The sequence below is a fragment of the Chrysochloris asiatica genome, unplaced genomic scaffold (assembly GCF_000296735.1).
Source record: "Chrysochloris asiatica unplaced genomic scaffold, ChrAsi1.0 scaffold00212, whole genome shotgun sequence".
Classification (NCBI taxonomy): Eukaryota; Metazoa; Chordata; class Mammalia; order Afrosoricida; family Chrysochloridae; genus Chrysochloris; species Chrysochloris asiatica.
In genome coordinates, this window is record NW_006408730.1 from 1,820,110 (window position 1) to 1,847,713 (window position 27,604).

The following is a 27,604-nucleotide window of genomic DNA, read 5'->3' on the forward strand; positions in this document are numbered from 1 at the left end:
GAAGTCTCCTTCACTGGGCATGTAGTAGCCCCATTTTAGGTTGTATTCTTCCATCATACTTATTCAACCTGTATGCTGAGCAAATAATCCGAGAAGCTGGGTTAGATGAGGAAAAACATGGCATCAGGATTGGAGGAAAACTCATTAACAACCTGCGATATGCAGATTATACAGCCTTGCTTGCTGAAAGTGAAGAAGACTTAAAATATGTACTGATGAAGATCAAGGAGCACAGCCTTCAGTATGGATTGCATCTCAATGTAAAGACAACAAACACCCTCACCACTGGACAAATAAACAACATTCTTATCAGCGGAGAAAAGATTGAAGTTGTCAAGGACTTCATTCTTCTTGGATCAACTATCAACACCCATGGAAGCAGTAGTCAAGAAATCAAACAATGTATTGCATTAGACAAATCTGCTGCATATGACATTTTAAAAGTGTTGAAGAGCAAAGATATCTGTTTGAAGACTAAGGTGTGCCTGACCCAAGCCATGGAATTTTCAATAATCTCATATGAATGCGAAAGTTGGACAGTGAATAAGTTATGGTGTTGGAGGAGAATATTCAAAGTGTCATGGGTTGCCAAAAGAACCAATAGCTCTGTGTTGGAAGAAGTGCAGCCAGAGTGCTCCTTGGAGACAAGGATGGCCAAACTTTGTCTCTCATACTTTGGTCATATTATCAGGAGGGACCAGTAGCATCATGGTAGGGTGGAGGTTTAGAGAAAAAGAGGAAGACCCCCAGCGAGATGGATTGGCAAAGTGGCGGCATCAATGGGTTCAAGCATGGCAATAACAGTGAGGTTGGCCCAGGATCAGGCAGTGGCTTGATCTTCTGTGCAAACAGTCCCTATGTGTTGGTACTGACTCAATGGCACCTAACAACAACAACAACAACAAACAATCAGTTATAGGAAGAAGACAGACTCACAAGCTTTCTGTGGTGATATTTCTGGCTATTCATTTCCTTCCCCCTCAAGTGTCTATTTTATAGTGGTATGCAAGGGAAACCAAGATTCAAAAGACAAGGGTTCATAAGTTTAATACGGATAATTATTTAAATTTGACAGTGGAATGGAGGCGTAAGGGACTTACTAGTAAGAAGTAAAGAGATTCTAAAGAATATAGGAGTAACACACATGAGTATAAGGAGCAGTCACCAACTTCTGAACTCAGATCATCCAAAGAAGAGGTCTCCATACCCCTTCACATCACAGGCAAGGTGATAACTCACAGAATGGTAGAGAACGTCACTGTGGGGCTACACCAATGGAACTTGCTGGAAATCTGTCCCCTGGAACTTGTCAGAAATCCATTCTCTAAGGTACTAAAGAAAGCTGTTCTTTGGGAGGCACCACAGACCAGAGACATTCTGCTACAAAAATGCCCAAACTACAGTGTGATGGGAGAGCTGCTGGCCATTACGCCTGTGTAGTTTGTAGGTCCTGAAAAGGTGTGAGGGCTGGAGATACCATCCAAACTGCAGAAGCTGGATCCTAGGAAGCCTCGTGCACTCAAGCAGCTTGGCTGCACACCCTGCAGGAGTCAGGCAACTGCCCAGCTTGCAGGGAACTGCTGAGCAAGCACAGCAAACTAGGAAACCAAATGATTTCCTCCTGCAATATCTCTCCTATTTCCTCTACTGACAAGGCTTAATAATATGCCAGCTTGCAAAGAAACAAATACTTCAAGTCTCAGATCCGTTTTCACAAAGCAGGCAAAAAATGATGAATTTGGAGCTGAAACTTAATAAATCTATGATGCCCTGGTATACTGGGGGAAACATGATAGAGAATGAATTTGGGGAGGTAGGAGGTGCAAAATTATGTATGCCTATTGAGAACTGGTGAGGCACTACAGGTTAATGCACTGGACTGCAAGGTCAATTTGAGCCGTAAGGTCGGTGGTTCAAACTCACTAGCTGTTCCTTGGAAACCCTATACAGGGTCATTATGAGTCAGAAATGACTTGACAGCACTTAACAACAACAATAATTAACCACTGTCTGGATCTTGGATCCTATTCAGTGTGATTTAGAAATTTATTGGAAGGTTTTGAGCAGGGGAGTAGAGGGACAATAAAATAACAAAGAGAGTAATATGAAGTAACTGCAGTTTGGCCTGTTGAAGGATTTTGGTGTCTAATGTCCTGGTGTGGCATTGTGGGCTAATGCGTCAGACTGCAAAGTCTTTTGAACTGCAAGTTAGGTGGTTCAAGCTCACCAGCTTCTCCTTGAAATTCCTATACAGGGTCACTATGGGTCGGGATAGACTCAATAGCACTTAACAACAACAATGTTTTGGAAGGAGAATCTATGGCAAATTCTGATAGGTTAAAAATTGTCTTGCAACTGATGCCCCAAAAGTTTCTAGCTCCCTGGAAAAGGCATATTAGATATGGGAATTTAGCTGATTTGTAGAGAGCTTTTCTTCATATAACTGCCAAAGCAGTTAAATAATTAGCATTGTAACACCTTGTGAGATTGTATCTTAACTTAAATTTTGTTTCCTGCATATCAGTTAAAATGTTTAAGAGCATTAGACTTTGAGAGAGCATTGAAATTCAAAATCATTGTGCATGGGCAGTCACCTTTCAAAGCACCAGATGATGCTATTAACAAGAATAGAAATAGCAAGTCATGAAATGTATTTGGATGGAGGAGTAGAAAGGCTATGAAAATGATTCACAGGGCACAAGTCATGGTGTGGGTTTTTATTTTTTAACTTTTCACCCATTCCTCCTATCCCACAGCCCCTGGGAAATCTGCTTCCTGTCTCGATTGATTTCCTTACCCTGGACATTTCATATAAATAGAATCATATTCGATGTGGCCTTTAATATCTGCCTTCTGTTATTGTTGTTGTTGTTAACTGCTGTTGAGTCGGTTCCAACCCATAGTGACCCTATATAGGTTTTCCAAGGAGCAGCTGGTGAGCTTGAACTGCCAACCTTGCAGTTCAAATGGCTTTGCAGTCTGGCGCATTAACCCACAGCGCCACACCAGGACTCCACTTCTTTTATTAGCATAGTGTTTTTATTGTGGTGAGTATTTATGCATGACGCCATTTTAACTTTTTTTTTTTTGCATGTACAATTCAGTGACATTAACTATTTTCATCACAGTGTGTCACCATTATCATGAATTCTTTCCAAAATTTCCCCAAGGTCCTTAACAGAAGCTTAGTGCCCCATCAAGCATTGACTGTTGGTAACCACTAATAGATTTCAGTCTCCATACATTTGTTATTGTAAATATTTCTCTTTCTTTTTTTCTTTTTCTTTTTCTTCTTTATTTTTTAACTGACTTCCCGTTTATCTTTTTACTGCAACCTTCAGTAAGGAGTATAAATATATTACTCAGGACTTATGACAAGTATGTGAAGTGAAACAAAGTTTTGACCAACAATATTCACCTTTGCTTTGATGATTTCTGATATTTTTTATTCTGTTCTAGTTAACATTTTAATGGTAGTCATTTCCTATTGGATTAATTTCATGACCTACTAGTGAGTTGTTTTTGTTGTTAAGTGCCATTGGTTGAGTCAGTTCCAACTCAACTTTGGTAGGTGTTGTTTCTCCCAACTGAAATGCTAGTCCTCCTTCCCATCCCATCCTCAACTTTGCCTGGCTAATTCCTATTCGTCCTTCAAAGTTTTATCATGTCTCTATTCCTAGGAAGTATCCTCTCCTGGAAAGTAGCAAATGTGGAATAATGGAGACCAGTTAGAAGGATATTAGAGCAAACCAGACAAAGAATAAGTGAATGAACACATGAATGAATAAATAAATGAGGAAAGTAGAGCTGTAAATAATGTTGTGCTGACTCTTCTAACACTTGACTATCAATCTCTTTTTTGCTTTTGGGAACAGGGCCTCTCTCATAATACCTCCATGCCAGAGGTCCCGCTATGCCACCTACTTTGATGTTGCTGTTCTTCGCTGCCTACTCCAGCCCCATTGGTCAGAGGAAGGCACTCAGTGGTCCCTGATGTATTATCTACAGAGACTGCGACACATGTTGGAAGAGAAGCCAGAAAAGCCCCCAGAACCGGATATTCCTCTCCTACCCAGACCCAGGAGTAGCTCAATGGTGGCAGCAGCTCCCTCCCTAGTGAACACCCACAAAACCCAAGTAAGAGATATTTGCTTCATGGTCAATTGAACCAATAAATTTGGTCATATCAGATTTTCCTTTCTTTTGTTCACCCAGCCTCTATTTATTTCAGTGCTGATAATTTAACTGATGGGTTACTCTATTGCTATTATCCTCTCTCTTCATTGCTTATTACCGGACCCTTGTGCTGCTCTTCTGTGCCTAATTTACTATTTAAAGACATGCTATATAAAATTTCCCTGGACACGCTAAACTATAGTAAACCCCTGTTTTTCCATAATAATGGAAAATCGGGTCTTCTGGCTAATCAGAAGTACTAATTAATGAAGAAATATCACATATTTAAAACACCAGTGACATAGATTCCAGTATCACAGCAACATGCAAGCCACCAAAGCACAACAAACTGACAGATGAACTTAGAGATGCTAAAGCAAATGGAAGAAATGAGGAAATAAATGAGCTGAACAGAAAATTTCAAAGGGCAGCTCAAGAAGACAAAGTCAAATATTATAATGTTATGTGAAAAGATTTGGAGTTAGAAAACCAAAAGGGAAGAGCACACTCAGCATTTCTCCAGCTGAAAGAACTAAAGACAAAATTCAAGCCTCAACTTGAAATATTGAAGGATAATATGGGCAAAATGTTGAATGGTGCAGAAAGCATTAAAAGAAGATGGAAGGAATACATAATCATGAAAATCAAAAGAAATGGAGTATGTTCAGTCATTTCAAGAGATAGTATATGATCAAAAGGAAGAAATCCAGGGTACACTGAAGGCATTGGCAAAGAATGAGGCTCCTGGAATTGATGGAATACAAATTGAAATCTTTCAACAAACTGATGCAACCCTGAATGCACTTACTCATCAACGTCAAGAAATTTGGAAGCCAGCTATCCGGCCAATTGGTTGGAAGAGAAACACATCTGTGCCCATTCCAAACTGAAGTGACCCAACAGAATGCAGATTTTATCAGACAATAGCATTAATATCACTCACAAGTAAAATTTTTCTAAAGATAATTAGAAAATGGCTATAAAGGTACACTAACAAGGAACTGTCCTCTAGAGGTTCAAGCCAGATTTAGATAAGAACGTGTATTGAAGGAATATCATTACTGACATCAGATAGGTCGTAACTGAAAGCAGAGAATACCAGAAAATCATTTACCTGTGCTTTGTTGATTATGCAAAGGCTTTCAACTGTGTGCATCATGATAAGCTATGGACAACATTGCAGAGATTGAGTATTCCAGAAAATTTCTTTGTGCTCATGAGGAACCTGTACATAGATGAAGAGGCAGTTGTTCAAACAACAATGGATGGTTAACATTAGGAAAGATTTGTCCCAGGGTTGTCTTCTTTCACCATACTTATTCAATATGTACGATGAGCAAATAATCCAAGAAACTGGGTTCTATGAAGAAGAACATTGCATCAGGATTGATTGAAGACCAATGGTATATGCAGCAAATCTTGCTGAGAGCAAAGAGGACTTAAAATACTCACTGATGAAGATCAAAGATCACAGTCTTCAATATGGGATGCACCTCAAAGTAAAGAAAACAAAAATTCTCACTACTGGACTAACAAATGACATCATGATAAATGGAGAAAAGATTAAATTGTGCTAGACTTCATTTTGCTTGGGGCCACTATCAATACTCATGGAAGAAGCAGTCATGAAATCAAGTGATGTATTACATTAGGCAAATATATTGCACAAGAGTCTTTAGAGTCTTTGTTGAAGAGCAAAGATGTCAGTTTGAGCACTAAGGTGTGCCTGACTTAAGCCATGGTATTCTCTATAGCTTCATAAAATTTGGAATTTGGATCAAAAATAAGGAAGACTGTGGAAGAATTGATGCATTTGAATTATGATGTTGGAGAAGAATATTAAAAATAGCATGAATTCTAGAGCAAACAAATGTGTGTTGGAAGAAGTACAGCTAGAATGCTCCTTAGAAGCCAAATGGTGAGATTTCATCTCCCACACTTCAGACATATTTTCAGGAGAGACCAGTCTCTGAAGAAGGATGTCATACTAGGTCAATTGGAGGATCGGTGAAAAAGAGGAAGATCCCTAATGAGATGGATTGGTACAGTGGCTGCAGCCTTGAGCTCAAGTTGAACAATGATTTTGAGGATGGTGCAGGACTGGCAGTGTTGCATTTTGATGTGCGTAAGGCCACTATGCATCAAAACTGACTCATTAGCACCTAACAACAACAACAGACACATATAATCTGCTAAGGAGCTCTGGTAGCGTAGTGGTTACGAATCTGGCTGCGAACCCTAAGGTCAGCAGTTCGAAACTACCAGCCGCTCCGCGGGAGAAAGATGAGGCTTTCTACTCCCGTAAAGATTTACACCCTTGGAAACCCTGTACAGGGTCGCTATGGGTCGGAACCAACTCGACGGCACTTCACAACAACAACAACAAATGATCATTATAATATGAAATACCTGAGAGTGGCATTTCATTTAATACTATTTCACCTGTTTTGCATGATGCAAATTTTAGTAACTCTGTAATGTGGTGCTGTAGGATAAGTACTAAACTGGTAACTGCAAGGTCAAAGGTTCAAACCACCAGCCACTTTTTGGAAACGCCATTTAGGGTTACCGTGAGTTGGAACCTAGTCAATGGCACTTAATACCTACAAGAACATGTTATCATTAAGACTGCTAATTTTGAAATATAGTCTTGCTATTATATCAGATAATTGAAACACTGGACTAAATATAGTCTTGCTATGGTGTGGCGCTGCAGGATAATGCACGGAACCACAAAGTCAGGTTTGAAGCACAAAGTCAGTGGTTCAAACCCACCAGTTGCTCCTCGGAAACTGTATTCAGGTTGTGTGATTTGGAACTGACTAGACAGCACTTAACAACAACAACGTTATGGGATTGGAGAACTGTACTTGATATAATTGCATCCCTTGAAAATCATTTTTTGAGAAGTGAATGTCCTAATATTACCTTGAAAATTTATTCTTCCCCTCCTTCTTGTCAACATTGTGTCTTGAATATGCATAGAAAAATGTAATTTTCAGTGTGTTCCAGTTGTTTGAATTTACTTAAATGTGACTTAGCTGTGTCTGAAAAACTGCATGTTCTGAAAATAAACATGAACAGTATTACAGTGAAAAAGAAACATATCCTTTTAAAGTAAAAGATAATTTTATCCAAAGTGAATAATTGCTTTGGTAAATAATTAAAGGGAACATCATCAGCATTTTAATACAAAAGAGAAATTTTATCCATTCCTTCTCTATTTTCTTAGCATTCCAAAATCTCTAGAATTGTCTGAGAACTCTAAACGTAGTTGCAATTAATATGAAATATATCATCTACTCAGCAGAAAAACAGGATATGTCAGTTAAATAATTTGTAGATATCAGATCAATGGGAATGTTGTTAATGAAAAATGTGATCTCTCAATAGGCAATGTATTTGACTATAAAACCCCACAACCCTGACTGCTGACTTGGCCTTTATTGTATTTTAAGGATCTCACTATGAAGTGTAATGAAGAGGAAAAATCACTCAGCCCAGAGGCCTTCTCCAAGGTTTCACTGACCAATCTGCGTAGATCTGCAGTCCCAGATCTTTCTTCAGACCTGGGCATAAACATCTTTAAGAAGGTACGTGGAGCCATTTACAGTGTTTGGTATTTTGGCAATTGCAAAATAAGAAACCTCAGTGGGGCATTAATTAGATGCTTCGGATCACACTGCAGTTTGGGGTGAGGTGGGAAAGGAACCTTAGGAACAGAAGCCAGCTCCCAGGTATAACACTGCCCTGAAGCATGAGCCTTGTGCACATCCCTCTGTATGTATGGATGTGGTTTCTACTCTAAATGTTCTGTGGAGCGGTTACAAGGCTCAGTTCTACAATGCTCCTGTACAGTGGTGATAGTGGTGGTATGGTTGCAGTGATAGTAGCTTCCACTTGTAGGGCTCTTCTTGTTTTATCAAGGACTTATGCAAGTGTTGTTGTTAAGTGCCATTGAGTTGGTTTTGACCCATAGCGACCCTGTATAGGGTTTCCAAGGAGCAGCTGGTGAGCTTGAACCTAAGGGAAATCTTTATTCTTCCATTTTTCAGATAATAGGAACTTAGAATCTTTAGATAGTTTTCCAAAGACTGAGCTTAAATTCAAATCTCAATTCTTCTAGTTAGAGACTTCATGTTCTTTTGAATTCACCACATCACCTCTCTTTTCTTGTAAATATATAGTGCTAAATAAATATCAAATAGTATGTGTAGAATATTATGTGTATGTGTAGATCTCTTGTTCAAAATGATTAGTTTAATTTTGTTGATGAAGAAAATATATTAACTTATTTATGGCTCAGAATGTTGTTAAGTAAGGTGTCATGTCTTTCTTCATTGATAGAACAATAATAAGGAGTGGCCATCATTTCCCAAACCTTTGATTATTTGAGAGAAAAAAAAGAGTCTTTAAATATGGACTACGCATGGAAATTTGAAACTGAATTTCCATGTGTAGTCCGTGTGTAGTCCATATGAAAATGAAAACAAGTCCATGAGAGCCAAAATATGACTTTGAATTTATCCTACTTGAATTTAAACATCATCTGAAGAACAGATTTGATACATTAAACACTGAAGACCGAAGACCAGAAGAGTTGCGGGATGCCATCAAGAACATCATACATGAAGAGAGCAAAAAGTCATTAAGTAGACAAGAAAGAAGGAAAAGGTCAAAAGAGATGTCAGACGAGACTCTGAAACTTGCTCTCCAGCCTAGAGATGCTAAAGCAAATGGAAGAATTGAGGAGGTCCAAGAGTAGAACAGAAAATTTCAAAGATCAGCTTGAGAAGATAAAGCCAAATACTATAATAAAATATGCAGAGATTTGGAATCAGAAAACCAAAAAGTAAGAACACGGTCAGCATTTCTCAAGCTGGGGAACTGAAGAAAAAATTCAAGCCTCGACTTTCGTCATTGAAAGATTCTCTGGGCAAATTATTGAATGATGCAGAATGCATCAAGAGAAGATGGAAAGAATAGACAGAGTCATTGTACCAAAAGGAAATGGTTAATGTTCAACCATTTCAAGAGGTACCATATGTTCAAGAGCCAACGATACTGAGGGAGGAAGTCCAAAGTGCATTGAAGGAATTGGCAAAGAACAAGGCACCAGGAATCGATGGAATAAAACTTGAAATTTTTCAAGAAATTGAGGTGACACAGGAGGCACTAACTCATCTCTGCCAAGAATTTTGGAAGACAACTATCTGGCCGACTGATTGGAAGAGGTCCATATTTGTGCCCATTCCAAAGAGAGGTGACCCAACGGAATGCGGAAAATCATTTGGCAATCTCTTTGATATCTCAAGCGAGTAAAGTTTTGCTAAAAGTAATACAGAAATGGCTACAATCATACATTGACAGAGAACGTCCAGAGGTTCAAGCTGGATTCAGAAGAGGCCGTGGAATGAGAGATATCATTGCTGATGTCCAATGGATCTTGGCTGAAAGCAGAGAATATCAGAAAGATGTTTAACTATGCTTTATGGACTACGCAAAGGCTTTCGATTGTGTGGATCATGACAAACTATGGACAATGTTGCGAAGTATGAGTATTCCAGAACACTTAATTGTACTTCTGAGGAATCTGTACCTGGACCAAGAAGCAGTTGTTTGAATAGAGCATGGGAACACTGAATGTTTTAAAATTGGGAAAGGTGTGCAATAAGGTTGTGTTATTTCACCATACTTATTCAACCTGTATGCTAAGCAAATAATACAAGAAGCTGGGTTCTTTGAAGAAAAACGTGGCATCAGGATTGGAGGAAGATTCATTAACAACCTGCGATATGCAGATGATACAACCTTGCTTGCTGAAAGTGAAGAGGACTTGAAACATTGACTGATGAAGATCAAAGAGCACAGCCTTCGATATGGATTACATCTCAATGTCAAGAAAACAAAAATCCTCACCACTGGACCAATAAACAGCATTCTTATCAATGGAGAAAAGATTGAAGTTGTCAAGGACTTCATTCTTCTTGGATCAACTATCAACATTCGCGGAAGCAACAGTCAAGAAATCAGACAACGTATTGCATTAGGCAAATCTGTTGCACAGGAACTTTTTGAAGTATTGAAGAGCAAAGCTGTCAGCTTGAACCCTAAGGTGAGCCTGACCCAAGCCATGGTATTTTCATTAACTTCATATGGATGCAAAAGCTGGACAGTGAATAAGGAAGATCGTAGAAGAATTGATGCCTTTGAGTTATGGTGCTGGAGGAGAATACTAAAAGTGCCATGGACTGCCAAAAGAACCAATAGATCTGTTTTGGAAGAAGTGCAGCCAGAGTGCTCCTTGAAGGCCAAGATGGCTAAACTTCGTCTCTCATACTTTGGACATATTACCAGGAGGTAACAGTCGCTGGAGAAGGATATCATACTTGGTAAGTTGGAGGATCGGAGAAAAAGAGGAAGACCCCCAACGAGATGGATTGGCCAGGTGGCAGCATTGATGGACTCAAGTGTGGCAATGGTTGTGAGGTTGGCCCAGAATCGTACATTGTTTCATTCTGCTGTGCATGGGGTCGCTATGAGTCGGTTCCTACTTGATGGCACCTGACAACAACAACAACAACACATGGAAATCTCTGGGTAGTTATTAAAAATACAAATAACCAGGCCTGACCTCAGACCCATTAATTCAGAATCTATGTAGGTTAAACAGAGGCACTGGTTGTTGGTTGTTGTGTGTTGTAGAGTTGGTTCTGACTCATAGCAACCATATATAACATTTCTGAGACTGTAAATAGTTGTTGTTGTTGTTGTTGTTAAGTGCCGTCGAGTCGGTCCCGACCCATAGCGACCCTGTACTGGGTTTCCGAGGGTGTAAATCTTTACGGGAATAGAAAGCCTCATCTTTCTCCCACAGAGCAGCTAGTAATTTCGAACCGCTGACCTTAAGGTTCGCAGCCCGATTCACAACCACTACACTACCAGAGCTCCTCAGAAAACCTAATTTTTTGTCCATGGAGAAGCTGATAGATTCGAACTGCTGACCTTGCTGTTAGCAGCCCAATGCATAAACCACAGAGACACTGGTATCTTTTCCCAGTGCAATGATAATCAGTAGTTAGAATTAAGAACCACTGGACTAAACCATGAATAAATTAGTTCTGACCTTGTTTGATTGGTGGAAATAGTGGGTTTGTCCCATTTCTTGCTCTGTATCTTTCTTGCCTCTCTTTGGGAGCAATTGCACGCATTTGAAATTGGCTGGATCTAACAATGGATCTCAGTCAGAATAGAAGACTGACTGGTCCATGTGCTACTCATGGATCCTATACTCTCATCCAGTGGTCCTGAAACTTCACAATGCACAGAATCATCTGAAAGCCTTGTTAAAACATGGACTACTGTGCCTCTGGACTTCTGATACAGTATGTCGTGTGTAAAACATAGGAATCTGCATTTCTAACAAGTTCCTAGGTGATGATAATATAGTAGAGACCACACTTTGAGAACCACTTCTTTAGTCCACCCCAGTAGAAAGAACCTTGAAATCTTTTACCCTTTGCTTAGTTTGTTTCACTCTTCAATCACAATGTAAACTTTTCCCATCTCTGTTTGATGACCTATTCGGTTTCCTCTCTCTGGAACATTTCCTACATTTCCTCATGGTGCCCAGTGGGAAGTAAATTGTAACCCTCTCTTTGCTCTTTGCCTAATCCTTCATCTCTTATCTTTGCAGTTCAAGAGCCGCAAAGAAGACCGTGAGAGGAAAGGGTCCATTCCATTCCATCACGCAGGGAAGAGGAGACCACGAAGAATGGGAGTGCCCTTCCTGCTTCATGAGGACCACCTAGATGTGTCCCCTACCCGAAGCACATTCTCCTTTGGAAGTTTCTCTGGACTTGGAGAAGACAGGCGAGGAATTGAAAAGGGAGGCTGGCAAACCACCATTTTAGGTGACCACAAGAACCCTTCCAAATTGTGCAGGGCCTGAGTGATCTGAGTGTTTAGGAATCTGGATTAGGACTTCCAGGCAATTCTAGATCTTTCTTGAATAATTTAGTGAAGACATTGGGTCAAATGCAGATTCCTAACTACCAAAACCCTGTCATGTCTTCACAACCAAAGTAAAGAAGATGATTGAATAGATTAGATAAAGATTCTGTTTAATTACTCAGGTAATGGCCTTATTTCTTAGATCATTCTAGATGTGTAATCATGGTCTTAGAGGACTCTACATGTTAGCTTTGATTGTGAATCTAAAGTTTGTCTTGTATTTAACCCTGATAAAAGCAATAAGCAGAAAAAGGGAGAGGGGGAGGAAAGGAAGGGGTGAAGAGGACATGAAGGTGGAGGAAAAGGAAAAAGAAGGAGGAGGAGAAGGAAAAAAAGAGAATGTTTTTGTTTTTCTGGAGGACATACTGAGAAGGTCATCTTATAGTTAGGAACCCACAGCTAGTCCTGCCATAAAAGGTTTCTGACATTTAGCTTAGATTGGCACTGACCTTACCACATTAGAGCAGCTTCATCAATTATTTTGACCCTACATATTCTCAAGGCAAGTTTAATTCTTACTATTTTGGCAGGGCCACATGCTCTTCCTAATATGCTCTCACAGTCACTGCTGTTCTTTGGAAAAACAAAATCTCTGTAGAGAACGTTCTGATTTTAAAATCCCTGTATCCTCTCAGGGAAATTTAGTCGGAGGGGAAGTTCTGATGCAGCCACTGAGATGGAAAGCCTGAGCGCCAGGCACTCCCACTCCCACCATACGCTGGTGAGTGACTTACCTGACCACTCCAACAGCCATGGAGAAAATACCGTCAAAGAAGGTGGGTCAGAGACTGGGTCTGCATAGTCTGTTATTTATTGGAATCTTGTTTCTTTATGCTTTTTGAAAACTTGTATTATACTGCTTAGTAATTTACTAGTTAACCATACTTAGAATGTCATAAATAGCAATAGTTAGTTATTCAACAGTACACTATGAACACCACATCACCTGCTCAGAGAGAGAGCAGGGATGAGCCGTATTTGATCTCAAAAGATCATAGATTCACAGGAATAAGAGGAACCATGGACGACATCGAGAGTTAATGGTTTGTTTCCTTCTCTGATGTCCTTCAAGGAACTCAGGTAGAATAGTGGGTTATGCTTTGAGCTACTAACCACAGATCAACACTTCAAGTTTACCAGCCACTCCTTGGGGAAAAGAAGAGGCTTTCTGCTCCCCTAAAAATTTACAGCCTAATAATCTTTATATACACAGTTGTTACGAGTCAGAATCAACTCAACGGAACACATCCACCAACCATGGTGTCCTTCTAAAAGGCTTGTGCATCTTTGTTGTTGTTATTGGTAAGTGCTGTTGACTCAGTTCCAGCTCATAGTGACCGTGTATAGGGTTTCCAGGGAGTGACTGATGGGTTTTAACTGAGGTTATTAGTCCAGTGCTTATTCTTCAGCACCACAACAGGACTCCTTGTCTACCCTTGGTAACAGGAAATTCATTACCTTGTAAGGTCACCAGTTCTTTTTCAACTTTTTTTTAATCAGATAAGTGTTACATATACCCTCCGTGAAGCAAACATGTGTCTCTGGATAGAATCCAAGACAAAGTTTTGTTGGTATGCTCTTAAAATGAGTATAAATGTAATCCCTGTTTTACTAGGATTCTATGTCAAGTACCTGTGCCATATACTAGTTACCATCACAAATATAATTTCCATCACTCGTTGTCAAAGGAGGAAAAAATATTCTTGTTTGTTTTGCTTAAATATATTTAAAGAACCATAATCTATGTTACAGTTGGGGAAACTTTTCTCTGCCAAGAGCCATTTGGATATTTATAACATCATTCAAAAGCCAGACAAAATTGTCAACTTAAAAATTAGCCAGATAGATAAGGATGTGGAGAGACTGGGACCCTCCTACATTGCTGGTGGGAATGCAAAATGATCCAACCACTCTGGAAAACAGTATGGCGCTTCCTCAGAAAGTTGGACATAGAAATACTTTATTCCTCTACTTGGTATATATCCACAAGAAACATGAGCCATAACACGAGTAGATATATGTACAGCAATGTTCATAGCAGCACTCACTATTCACAATAGCAAAAAGATGGAGACAGCCTGAGTCCCATCAATGGAAGAATGGATAAATAAACTTTGGTACATACACAACAATGGAATATTATGCTACCTTGAATAATAATAAGGAAGCTGCAAGCCACCACATAACATGGAGGAACCTTGAGGACATTATGCTGAGTGAAATTATTCAATCACAAAAGGACAAATATTATATAAGACCATTATCGTAAAAGTGTTAAAAAAGACGCCCATACAAAAGGGGGGAAATTATTTATTGGTTACCGGTGGAGTGGGGTGGAGGAGTTTGGGGGAGATGAGGAAGGGGACAGTAGAGGAAGGAGACAGTAGGGTAGGGGGCAAACACATCATAGTTCGGGTGCTGGAGAGGGCAATACACAAGAATAGGGAGGGTGTGGAAGAACAAAGTAGATAGGAGAACACTGAGACAGATTTGCATGGGCTAAATGGGACAGAGGTAAATAGTGATGCATGTTCAACCTTGGAACAACAGGGCTCTGTGATACAGAGATCAAGGCATAGTCTGAAGAGGGGAAATAATACTAAGATGCTTGACTGTCTTATGAATATTGGTTTCCCTTGCCTACTATTGTAAAATAGACACTTGAGTGGGATAGAAAGGAATGTAAGGACATATAATTACAGAAAGCTTGTAAGCCCATCTTCAGCCTATAACTGATTGGAATACCTAAAAAGGGTTCTAGAACTTGCCCAGTGAAATAGACTTCTTGTGGAGCCTCTGCAGTGTATAGAACCTTAGGTAGAATCCTGAGCCCCATCCAGAACCTTTTAAGGTGGGACATTCCCACTAGAAAGGACAAGTAGACTAGCCTGGAACAGATAGAGCAACAGAAGATATATCTCAAAGAAAGATCTGCAGGAAAAGCCCAAAACAAAAATAGCAGTATGATTGGCTACTTCAGGAATATGCAAGTTATTCACTGGGAAGCCATCAGGCAAGCAATCAAGTCCCTTCAGAACAAACCCCTCTCTAAGACTGAAACTCAAAGGGAACACATGAACAGGCATGTAAGCTTGCTGACAACCACACTGGTCTACTGGTGAGTGGAAGAGGGAGAAAGGCAGCAATGAAGAAATGGGCTGAGTTCAACCATGTTCCATAGAGTCCTGTTGACCTGGAGATGATAGAGAAGAGGAAGGGCTGGTTGGTCCAAAGTGTGGTTTGGGGACCTGGGGACTCCTGAGCCCATGGACAAGGACATAGCCATGGAGGGCTAGAGACTGAAGCATCCAGTGGATATGAAGTGAGGGGAGATGCACAAGAACATCCAAAGTTGCAGATAGTACCCATTTGACCTAGCCTTGATAATCAGAACTCGACTAGAGGAAGATGAAAAAACACAAAATTTTTTTAACAAAAATTTTTGATAAAGGAAACGAGGGTAAATTGCTACAATTTGGTGAATTTGACCTATACTCATGGATGTAGTAGCTCAAAATATGAACAGAGAGGGAAGAACTCTTCATATCAAGGATCAATCCTATCCCCTCTGTATATAGGGTAGTTAGGGATGGGCAACTTAGACATTGACTACCTAAAAAGAGGGGGCGATAAAGGCATGAAGTGACTGGCTTACAAGTTTTCAAGAGGATATTTAGTTTAAGAGTGTGCAGGTGAAGATAGAGTCCCCACTGAATAGTTTCATCTTGTCTAGATGGGTCTGGTGAAAAGAGATGGGGATAAGATTCTTATGATTCAATAGTGAATAATTGTTGTTATGATTAATTGCAACTGTCACAACTGTAAAGGTAACAGTTTTGCAACAAAAAGTGGGGAGTAGTTAATCTTACAGTCTAGAAACAGAGAATCCTATGACCATCAATGGAGAAGAGCAAAAGCAGAATGCTGGACACTGTCTGGATTAGCAGTGACACCAGAGATATGGACATGTAGAGAGGGAGCAGCTGAGGACTCTAGACTCATGGAAAGAGAGAGACTGAGTGCTGGTGGCCAGGAGGCAGGTTTGCAGAATGTGCCCTTTGGTGGTTTAAATTATTCTATATTCCTGAGTGATTTTTTTGTACATCTCCCAACTCCTCCTCAAAAAAAAAAAAAAACAGAGGAAATGGAAGCAAATACTGTTGAATGATGATGCACGGAGGAGATTGTAATCATTGCAATGAAACGATGGTGTAAAGCTGATGTTCTCTGATGTAAACTATCACTCAGTTCACTATTAAAAAAAAAATCCAGCTATTTTTGGTCAAACATTTAATTAAATCACTGCTAAAATGATGTCTGGAACTGTGGTTGCCTTGGCAAGGCCAGACCAAATGATTTCCTGGGCCTTGTATGTTCCCCACCCCAGTCTATATGATGTGTTATCTAACAGTGGGTAGTGCCCACCTGATGTGATCGATTTAACTAAATCAATGTCAGATGACACTTGAATTCTATCCTCAGCCTTGAAAAAGCCAGAAAACTCCTCATTTTTCTCTAACTTTTCTTTATTCTTTACCAGATGGCATATGGCTTCAAGACTTTTAACTGCTCCATGAGAGTTGAGACTAACTTTGATTTTTTATGTCGAGTATTTGGGAAAAGCTACTATTGTAATTGTGGTGCTGGCTTAAATAATAGTGCAGTTGTCTAATGTGATGCCACCCTAAAGCCTTGTTTTCATTTTGATAGTGCGATCCCAGATCTCCACTATCACAGTGGCGACCTTCAACACCACACTGGCGTCTTTCAATGTAGGCTATGCAGACTTTTTCAGTGAGCATATGAGGAAGCTCTGCAACCAGGTGCCTATCCCAGAGATGCCTCACGAACCCCTTGCATGTGCGAACTTGCCTCGAAGCCTCACAGACTCCTGTATTAACTACAGTTACCTGGAGGACACAGAGCATATCGATGGGACCAATAACTTTGTCCACAAGAATGGCATGCTGGATCTTTCTGTAAGAACCACAAGATTTTCTTGTCAAAAACGTGAAAGATAGAAACTCTTTGTTCTAGTTTTTATACTGTTAGGTAAAACTGGGAAGTAGATTCCTAGAAATGCTGAAGTTTAAAAAAAAAAAAACCTATCCATTATAAATGTTTACACATACATCAACAACCAAAGAGATTTCAAGTATTATAAAAGGTTTGGTACTGATCTCTGAATATGTTTATAGTCTGAAAAAAGATAATGAATCATGAACATACATATGCAAAGATACTAATACATATACATCCAGGTGTATGTGTGTGTTTGCTTTTAAATTCCCCTTTTCTAGGTTACAAGGGAAATTTTTCAGTTAGTTGCTTTCCTTACATAAGCTACAAGACTCCAAACTCCTGGGTAGCAAATGAAAATGAACTGAAGTCCATTAAAAGGTTTAAGCCTACATTTCCAAGAATGCCTGTATTGATTATAGTTATTAGCAAATGAAATGGGTTATTCTATTTTATAACTATGTTTCATGAATTTTTATTTTGCATTAGGGAACCAGGTTCAGCAAATAATTTAAAATATTAAAATAAATAAAGAGATGTAATTTAAGCACACAAATATTTGCATTGAAAATGGAAGTGTAAATACTGATACTATTTTGAAAGTATAAATGTTTCTTTATGCTGAGTATAAGGCAGTCATTGTTCTTTATCCATTATTAGTGGAAAATAAGAGGTGGAGGATTAAAACACTTTGATTTGAAAAAAGAACAGTTGAAAATTTTCTCTTTAGGCAGATAATTACTCTCCCATTAACTCATTATGTTCCAGTATTCCCTTTAACTGTTTACATCATGAACATTTTTAGAAGACACGGGAAATAATACATGTATACAGTTTAAATTCATTAGGAGGTTATACTCTATACTGTAAGAAGCAGTTCTGCTCTGTCCTATAGGGCCACTATGCATCATCATTAACTCAATGACAATGGGCTTTGGGGTTTTATTAAATACATATACATACATGATCCTAGTACAACTTAAATATGAATGTCTGAAAATTACCTGAATTATTTATGCCCAACTGTGCAGAATAGCCTAAAGGAAAAGATTTAAGCAAAATAATCAGATCTATTTTGGAGGAAGAACAGCCCTGGTGTTATAATGGTTAAGCTCTCAGCTGTTAACTGAAAGGTCAGCAGTTGAATTCCACTAGCTGCTCTGCAGAAGAAAGATGCAGCAGTCTGCTTCCAAAAAGATTTACAGCTTTGGGAACCCTATAGGGCAGTTCTACTCTGTTTGTTTGGTTGCCATAAATAAATTGGAATTAGATTTGACAGTGTGGTTTTGTTTTTTTTTGTGTGTGTGTTTTTTTTGCTGTTGTTTTAATTGTTTTTGTTTTTTAGGAAGAGATAGTTCCAGTAACTTAATAACTGTGCATATATTTGTCATCCCCAGGTGGTTCTGAAGGCTGTTTATCTTGTTCTTAACCATGACATCAGCTCCCGCATCTGTGATGTGGCACTAAACATCGTTGAATGTTTGCTTCAACTTGGTGTGGTGCCCTGTGTAGAAAAGAACCGAAAGAAGAGTGAAAACAAGGAAAATGTGACTTTGGAAAAGAGGCCAAGTGAGGGGACTTTCCAGTTCAAAGGAGTCTCTGGAAGTTCCACAAGTGGATTTGGGGGTCATTCAGTTAGTGGAGCTGGAGATGGTGGAGGAGAAGAAGGAGGAGGTGGAGATGGAGGAGGTGGAGGAGGTGATGGAGGAGGTGGTGGAGGAGGTGGAGGTGGTCCTTATGAGAAGAATGATAAGAACCAAGAGAAGGTATGACGGAACCACTTTCATGTCCTCATAAAATGTTACCTTAAATTTTTGCTTTTTGTTTTTACCCAATGCTTGCTGAACAGTTAAAGACTCAACGCAGTAATTAGATTTAGGAGCAAAAATGTTTAGGAATCTCTTCATTAGGTTCTAAGCAGGCATTAGTAGAAACAGTTTTCTGAAACTGTATTCTAAATCCAAAAACCATTGCCAAGCAAGTAATGATATGGCTAATGCCCTGGCCAATTAGAAATTAGGGCTAATTTCAGAAGGGCAGCCTCCTAGATCCAAGTCTGGTGTATAATTCTCAATCTACCATTAACATATCTTCTTTCTCAAGACTTTCAAGGGCCTACCTAATTTTCCTTCAAGATAAAATCAGGGGCCACATTTTAGCAGCCAGTTTCATTCACAGTGAAGGAGAAAGTGTGTGAAGAATTGTATTTGGTTCATTGGTTGGTTTATTTAGAAGAATGTTCCTCTTATCTTATCATATCTGAATCATACTCTAGTGGCTTTTGTTGTTGTTGTTAACTGCCATCGAGTCAGTTCCAACTCATAGTGACCCTGTATAGGATATTTAAGGAGTGGCTGATGGTTTTGAATAGCTCACCTTGTGGTTAGCAGTCCAGTGCTTATCCTGAAGTACCTATTCCTGGAGAGCATATGTTCACAGTCAGGTGTATTTCAGTTAATGCTTGACGGACATAAGTAAAATTAAACCAAGACTTTTGATCATTTCTGAATTCCCTGTGCCTCAGCAACACCTGGTTTATAATCTCTTTATATTACCAAGAATTAATTTTTCTCTTCCATTTGGATTTTAAATAAGAATTAAAAATACAGCTTAAATTCACATACTTACACTGACTTCAATTTAGAGCTTTACCTAAAAAATCCTCCTCAGGAATTTAAATCAACAAAAGATTTGAATATATAACAAGTGATCATCTGCTCATCAAGTTGAGTGTTCACAAGAGTAAGATTACACTGTGCAGAGTTCCCTTACCTACATATTAGCGAAACTATAATCTGTCCCCAATTTCTTATAGGACACCTGGATTTCACATCTGATTAAGTGTGCTAGAACTCCTTTTTCGATAATTTCTTTGTCACCTATTTCTAGGCTCACTTGACTCCTATTTATATGACATTTATTACTGATTTCTTCACTTATGACTGCTATCTTTCCAGTACGAAGACTGTGATACAATCCAAATATTCCTGGACTAATATTCTTAAGACTTTCAAAATTTCCTGTACAATATTCTTTTCCTGAACTTAATAATATATGTGTTGTTTTCTAATGGTAATAGAGCCTTTTGGTACTAAAGGTTCCTAAATTCTTACTTCTCCATATACCACTGGGCCAATCCAAGGATCCAAATATCTCACCTCGGATGAAATGATCTAGATAATGTTATATATTACAAGGGATTTGACCTTAGATCATAAAATCTAATGAATTATTTAGCCAGCAGTCGAGTACAAATCCACACACAAGGAATAAATATACAAATGCAGCCAACAGTGAAGCTGTAACCGAATTTCTATTTTTCACTTCTCAGCCTAGTCTGGGCATTCAGAGAGATTATAGATGGTGCTGTGTCCATGGTACTAAAAGAAAAATAAGAGAAGGTTGTGTAATCTTTATTGTTTATTGTTGTTAGGTACTGTCGAGTCAGTTCTAGCTCAGAGCGACTCTATGCACAATAAAATGAAGCGCTATCCATCCCAGAACCATCCTCACAATTGTTATTATGCTTGAACCCACTGCTGCTGCCAGTGTCAATAACCTCACTGGGGGCGGGGTCTACTTCTTTTTCACTGACCCTCCACTTTACCAAGCATAATGTCCATCTCCAGGGACTATTCCCTCCTGATAATATGTCTAAAATATGAGAGACAAAGTCTCACCATCCTTGCTTCTAAGGAGAATTTTGACTGTACTTCTTCTAACACAGATTTGTTTATTCTTCTGCAAGTCCATGATACTTTCAATATTCTTCTCCAACACTATAACTCAAATGCATCATTCTTCTACAGCCTTCCTGATTCATTACCAACTTATACATGCTTATGAGGATATGGAAAATACCATGGCTTAGGTCAGGTGCTCCTCAGTTCTTAAACTGACATCTTCGCTCTTGAACACTTTAAAGAGGTCTTGTGCAATAGATTTGCCTACTGAAATACGTTGTTGGTTTCTTGACTACTGTTTCCAAGAGTGTTGATTGTGGATCCACGCAAAATGAAGTATTTGACAACTTCAATCTTTTCTCCGTTTATCATGGTGTTATTTATTAGTCCAGTTGTGAAGATCTTTGTTTATTTACATTGAGGTGCAGTCCATACTGAAGTCTGTGGTCTTTCATCTTCATCAGTAAGTATTTTAAGTCCTCTGTGCTTTCAGCAAGCAAGGTTGTATTGTCAGCATATCGATTATGAGTTATGAGTCTTCTTCCAATCCTGATTCCATGTTCTATTTCATATATTCCAGCTTGCTTTTCTGATTATTTGCTCAGCATCTAGATTGAATAAGTATAGTGAAAGACTGCAGTGCTGATTCACACTTTTCCTGATTTTGAACCATACAGTATCCCTTTGTTTGGCTTTAACAACTGTCTCTTAGTCTATGTGTAGTTTTCTGTTATGCACAATTAACTGTTCTGGAATACCCATTATTTGCAATGTTACCCATAGCTAGCCATGATTCACACAGCCAAAACCCAGTGCATAGTCAATAAAGCACAACAAAGCATCTTTCAGGTATTGTTACCTTACAGCCGAGATCCATCTGACATCAGCAAAGATAACCATATTTCCATGTCCTCTTCTGTATCCAGCTTGAGTTTCTGGTGGTTACCTGTTGATGCACTGTTGTAGCTGTTTTTGAATTATCTTCAAAATTTTTACTTGTATATGATATTGACATTGTTCAATGATTTTTATAGTCCCTTTGGTCATCTCTCTTTGGAAATGGGAATAAATATGGATCTTTTCCAATCAGTTGGCCAGGTACCTGTCTTCCAAATTTCTTGGCATAGATGAGTGAATGCCTCCAGTGCTTTAACAGTTTTTAAAAAGATTTCAATTTGCAGTCCAATAATTCTCAGAGTCTGGTTTTTTACCAGTGCCTTCAATGTACCTTGGATTTTTTTCCTTCAGTACCATTGACTCTTGACCATATGCTGCCTCATGAAATGGTTGAACATTGACCATTTCTTTTTGGTACAGTGACTCTGTGTATTCCTTCCATCTTCTTCTTCTTTTTTTTTTTTTCCTTTCCATCTTCTTTTGATGCTTTCTGCACATTCAATATTTTTCACATAGAATCCTTTGATATTTCAAATTGAGGCTTGAATTTTTTCTTCATTTATTTTAGCATGAGAAATGTTGAGCACGTTCTTCCCTTTGATTTCCTAACTCCAAGTCTTTGCACATTTCATTGTAGTACTTAACTTTGTATTCTCAAGCGTCCCTTTGAAATTTTCTGTTCAACTCTTTTACCTCTTCATTTCTTCCATTTATTTTAGCAATTTTATGCTGGAGAGCAAGTTTCAGAGTTTCTTCTGACATCCATTTTGGTCTTTCCCTTCTTTCTTGTCTTCTTAATGACCTTTTGCTTTATGATGTTCTTGATGTCATCTCACAGCTCTTCTGGTCTTCAGCCATTAGTGTCTAATGCATCAAATATATTCTTGAGATGGTCTCTAAATTCAGGTGAGATATGTTCAAAGTCATCTTTTGGTGCTCATTTTAATTTTCATCAACTTCAGCTTGAACTTGCATATGAGCAATTGATGGTCTGTAGCACAATCTGCCCCTGGACTTGTTTTGGCTGATGAGCTTTTCCACCATCTCTTCCTATGTAGACATTTTAATTCCTATGTATTCCATCTGGTGAGGTCCATTTGTATAATCACCTTTTATGTTTAAAAAGGTATATGCAATGAATAAATCATTGGTCTTGAAAATTCTATCATGCAATCTCCAGCATCATTTCTATCAATTATTTCTATCCAACTACTGATACTTTCTCTTTATTTACAACTTTCACTTTCCAAACACCAGTAATTATCAACACATTTTGGTTGAATGTTTGATCCTTCGCAGACTGAAGAAGCTTGTAAAATTCTTCAATTTCATCATCACTGACTTTAGCATTTAGAACATAAATTTGAATAATCGTGATACTGAGGAATGCCATTTCTCTTCAATTTGTGGTTCCCGGTATAATTAATCATGATTGTCAGATTTAAAATGGCCAATGTCTGTTCATTTCGACTCACTAATGCCTAGGATATTGATCTTTATGAATTCCGTTTCATTGTTGACAACTTCCAATTTTCCGAGATTCATACTTCATACATTCCATGTGCTGATTATTAATAAATGTTTGCATCTGTTTTTCCTCATTTAGAGTTGTGTTCCATTAGCAAATCAAGGTCCTGAAATTTTGCTTCACTTTCATCATTATGGTCAACTCTACTTTGAGGCAGCAGATTTTCTCCAATAGTTTTTGAGTGCCTTCCAACCCTGGAGTCTTTTCTTCTGGCATTATATCTGACAATGTTCTGGTGCTACTCATAATATTTTCGTCTTCCTGCATTATACCTGACAGTGTTCTACTGCTTTCATGAAGTTTTCAGTGCTTAAGCATTCAGAAGTAGTCCACTTCTCCTTCTTTATCTGTCTTATTCTGGATGCTTCACTGAAACCTGTCCACCATTGGTGACCCTGCTGGTATTTAAAGTACCAGTGACATAGCTTCCAGGATCACAGCAACATGCAAGTCTCCACATTAGAACAAAGTGACAGATGAGGGGTGGAGTGAATATATACAGATTGAAAAATCACTCAGTAATGTCAGAACTTGCCAAGAGATCTCAAATTTCCAGACTTTGTTTAGTTCCAGAAATGTGGCCCAAATCCTTGTTCTTGTTAGGTGCCATCGTGTTGGTACCAACTCATAGTGACCCTATGCACAACAGAACGAAACACTGCCTAGTCCTGGGTCAGTCTCACAATTGTTGCCACACTTGAGCCCACTGATTCTGCCATTTTGCCAATCCATCTCACTGGGGTCTTCCTATTTTTCTCTGATTCTCTACCTTACCAAACATGATATCCTTCTCCAGTGACTGGTCCCTCCTGACAGTATGTCCAAAATATGAGAGACGATGTTTGGCCATCCTGGCCTCCAAGGAGCACTCTGGCTGCACTTCTTCCAACACAGATCTGTTGGTTCTCTTGGTAGTCCATGGCACTTCCAATAGTCTCCTCCAACAACATAGCTCAAAAGCATTAATTCTTCTATGGTCTTCCTTATTCACTGTCCAGCTTTCGCATGCATATAAGGTTATTGAAAATACCATGCAGCAGAAGCCTGCTGAGAATAGATTCTATAAATATCTATTTATTTTTCTTCCATCACTACTAGTCATCATTCTCTTTCTCTAGGTAGTTTTTCAATTAATTCATTAAGGTAATGAAAACATGTATTCTAGTGAAGAGTTCTTCATGTATTTCCTTTAGCACCAGTTGCTGTTGTTATGTTGTTAGGTGACATCACTTCATTTTTTTAACTCACAGTGACCCCATGAGACAGAGTGGAACTTGCCCATTGGGGTTTCTTGGCTGCAATCTATATAGAAGCAGATCTCCAAATGTTTGTCCAGGTTTGAGCCACCAACCTTTCAGTTAGCAGTCAGACACTTAGCCATTCTCTCTTTTAGGTGATGTGTTATGTTTTAGAAAAGTTAGCTTACTTTTGAACCCTTGACAATTCTCATTGCAGATGTTCACTGTATAATATGTAAACATGAGTTAATCATAAAGTAGAATCTATTAGCAAAAAGATTTCAATGGCAAAGTAAACAGACTTTTCTTTCCTGTTCATGGATATAGGATGAAAGCACACCTGTAAGCAACCATAGGCTTGCTCTAACTATGCTCATCAAAATAGTGAAGTCTCTGGGATGTGCCTATGGTTGCGGAGAAGGACACCGAGGGCTCTCTGGAGATCGTCTGAGACACCAGGTATTCCGAGAGAATGTAAGAGAAATAAAGTAGATTCCATTTCCTCTCCCTTTTTCCTCCCTCCAACTTAGGAATGAGTCCTTTGACAATGAGGGTCAGTGTTTCCTGAAAAATTTTCGCTTACATAAGAGTAATTAATTCTGTCTTGGGTGGGGTAGGCAATTTCTACGAGATATCTCAAGACATCTAAAACTCAGACTTAGGAAAGTTTAATTGGGAAAACAATTCTGCCTCCTGTCTTGGGCATCCTAACTCTCAACTGGTAAAAGGATGTATAATTAGAAAATATGAATTAGAGTTTGAAAGACTTTGCAAAGATGAATATCTTTAGTAAGTTATAGATGACCTATGATAAAATACTTTTTAATCACCTACAGTAGAGGCATATTTTGCACTAGAGAAAAGGATCAAAGTTTAGGATTTGGTTTGTTGTTCTTACTTAGATATGGAAAAATGGCCCTTATTGGGACAAAACAGGACTATAAAAGTAGCTAGTCAATTTCTGGCTGCTTTGTTTGAGTGTGAACCTTGTCTTCTACTTATTTAAGATCATATCCCTTTGAACTGTGTGAAACTTGAAACTCTGTGTTTGGGCTTGTCGGGCATAATTCGGTAATGGAATGTGTGATTATTCCAAGGCATTCCATTTGCCCTGCTGATTGTTACTTTTCCCTTCAGACATGTCCAAGCTGGGACTGTTGCCTCATATGTATATTTAAATGGAAATCAACAAAATATTCTCTTGAAAATAAGGATTTGATACAAATTTGAGTCCAGAAAACCCTGCAGTGTATCTTGACAGAGTTTTAGGATCATGTCAGAATCTAATGCCAGTCTCTATTATTCCTTGGCACTAGGTTTTGTCTTGAAATGTTCACACAGTATTAGCATGCTAAATTTCTCCCTTTCTTTCTTCCTTTCCTTCTTTTGCTCTGTCTTCCTTGCCTCCCAACTTATTTACCACCCTACTACTGTGCCATCCTCTTTTCCTCCCTTCCTCCCTTCTTCCTCCTTCCTTTCATTTGTATGTGTCATCTAGCTTTCTCTCTTTACCTATCATCTCTCTTTCTATTTATCTGTCACCTTTCTTCCTTTCATGCTTTTATTTTCTATTTATGTTGTATTACATTAGTTTATTATGTATATATGGGGAATTATATAAATTAAATTATATCAATAGTAATTAACTTCTAAATTATGGAACTTAGGAACTTTGACCATTATCTAGGTTTTCAAGTGAATAATAAAAATCATAGTTAACAATAGAGAACTGATTGTTTCCATTTTGCATATACACGTGTGAATTTTGATTTTTGACTTTGAATTCTTTCAGCGTATGAGTAAATGTGTTCAAAGTTAAATAGACCACATCATTCTTCCTATAAAAGACAAATTCCTGAAACAAAACAGTAAATATAATAAGAAGCATGATTAGCAGTAAAAATAGTTCTGAAAAACAGAATCTGTCTTTCTGGAAACAAAAATGGCAGAGCTAGTTGGATCAGAACTTACCTTACAGGCTTAATGTACCACACTTTCCTCCCCAAGAATATGAAATGTTCCCTATCAGTGTCCAGTCAGTTACTACCTATCTGTTCAGTTTTGTTAACTTAAATGGAAACTCATCTGCTATGTTGTATCCCAATTTAATACTCATTATAAAAATCATATTTGCTAATTCATGCTCAGTAAACACATTATCCAAAAGTGGTACGTTTAATAAATTTCCCTGTAAGACGTCTAATTCACAAAGTTATGGATTTCCCAATTTTTCAAGCATTGGATTTTCAGAAGTTCTTTCACTTTTAAGATGCTAAAAATATTTATCATTCCTACTAGTTTAGGTCTTCTAGATGTTTATTATAAGAAATAAAAGATTGTCGTAATTACATTCCCAAAAATTCTTAGCAGTTTCAATATATATAATCCTTCATTGCATCTTAGATTAATCAAATCATTAGGTTGTTATTGTTATTACGTGCTGTCAAGTCAGTTTTTACTCATAGTAACCCTGTATAGGGTTACCAAGGAGTGACTGGTGAGTTTGAACTGCCAACCTTGTGGTTAGCAGTCCAGTGCTTATTCTATAGCACCACACCAGGACTCAAAATCATTAAGTAGTAATCCTAAATTATTGAAAAAGAATCCACTTTTTAGCAATTTTATATCTTTCTTGGAGACATTTAGTTATGCATTCAAAATTGAAATATTTAATATTTGATATTCATATTCCAGCTTAAACATTCCATTAACTCCTTGAGACATGTAACTTTAATAGACTCTGAAGAATCATGTTGTGCTGTAGGATAAGCACTGGACTGCTAATCGTGTGGTTGGCTGTTCAAACCTACCAGCTGCTCCTCAGAAATACTATACCATGTCACTATAAGTTGGAACCAACTCCAGGGCACTTAACATCATCAACAACAATAACATGCCTTTTTCTTTCTTTCTTTTTAATAAAAAAGACAGGATAGTTTTCACATCAAAGCTTTTCAACCAGTATGTTAAAGAACTGGTTGAAACTATTTCAATGGAGATCATAAATTCCTTATGGGGCAACAATCAAATACTTATTTTATGTGCAAGGC

At 38.4% G+C, this 27,604-nt stretch overlaps 1 protein-coding gene across 2 annotated transcripts in view; it reads left to right on the forward strand.

Annotated features, from left to right (window-relative positions):
• UNC80 (unc-80 homolog (C. elegans)) overlaps nt 1–27,604 on the forward strand; it is a 306,407-nt gene that overhangs the window by 54,825 nt on the left and 223,978 nt on the right. The window contains exons 8-14 of one of the 2 annotated variants that reach the window (XM_006872739.1): nt 3,876–4,137; nt 7,635–7,769; nt 11,873–12,089; nt 12,825–12,965; nt 16,900–17,168; nt 18,606–18,974; nt 24,882–25,013. In XM_006872739.1, coding sequence (XP_006872801.1) covers nt 3,876–4,137; nt 7,635–7,769; nt 11,873–12,089; nt 12,825–12,965; nt 16,900–17,168; nt 18,606–18,974; nt 24,882–25,013 — 1,525 coding nt within the window. Of the gene's footprint in view, nt 1–3,875; nt 4,138–7,634; nt 7,770–11,872; nt 12,090–12,824; nt 12,966–16,899; nt 17,169–18,605; nt 18,975–24,881; nt 25,029–27,604 lie in introns of both variants that reach the window. The other variant, XM_006872738.1, reaches the window with a different exon arrangement.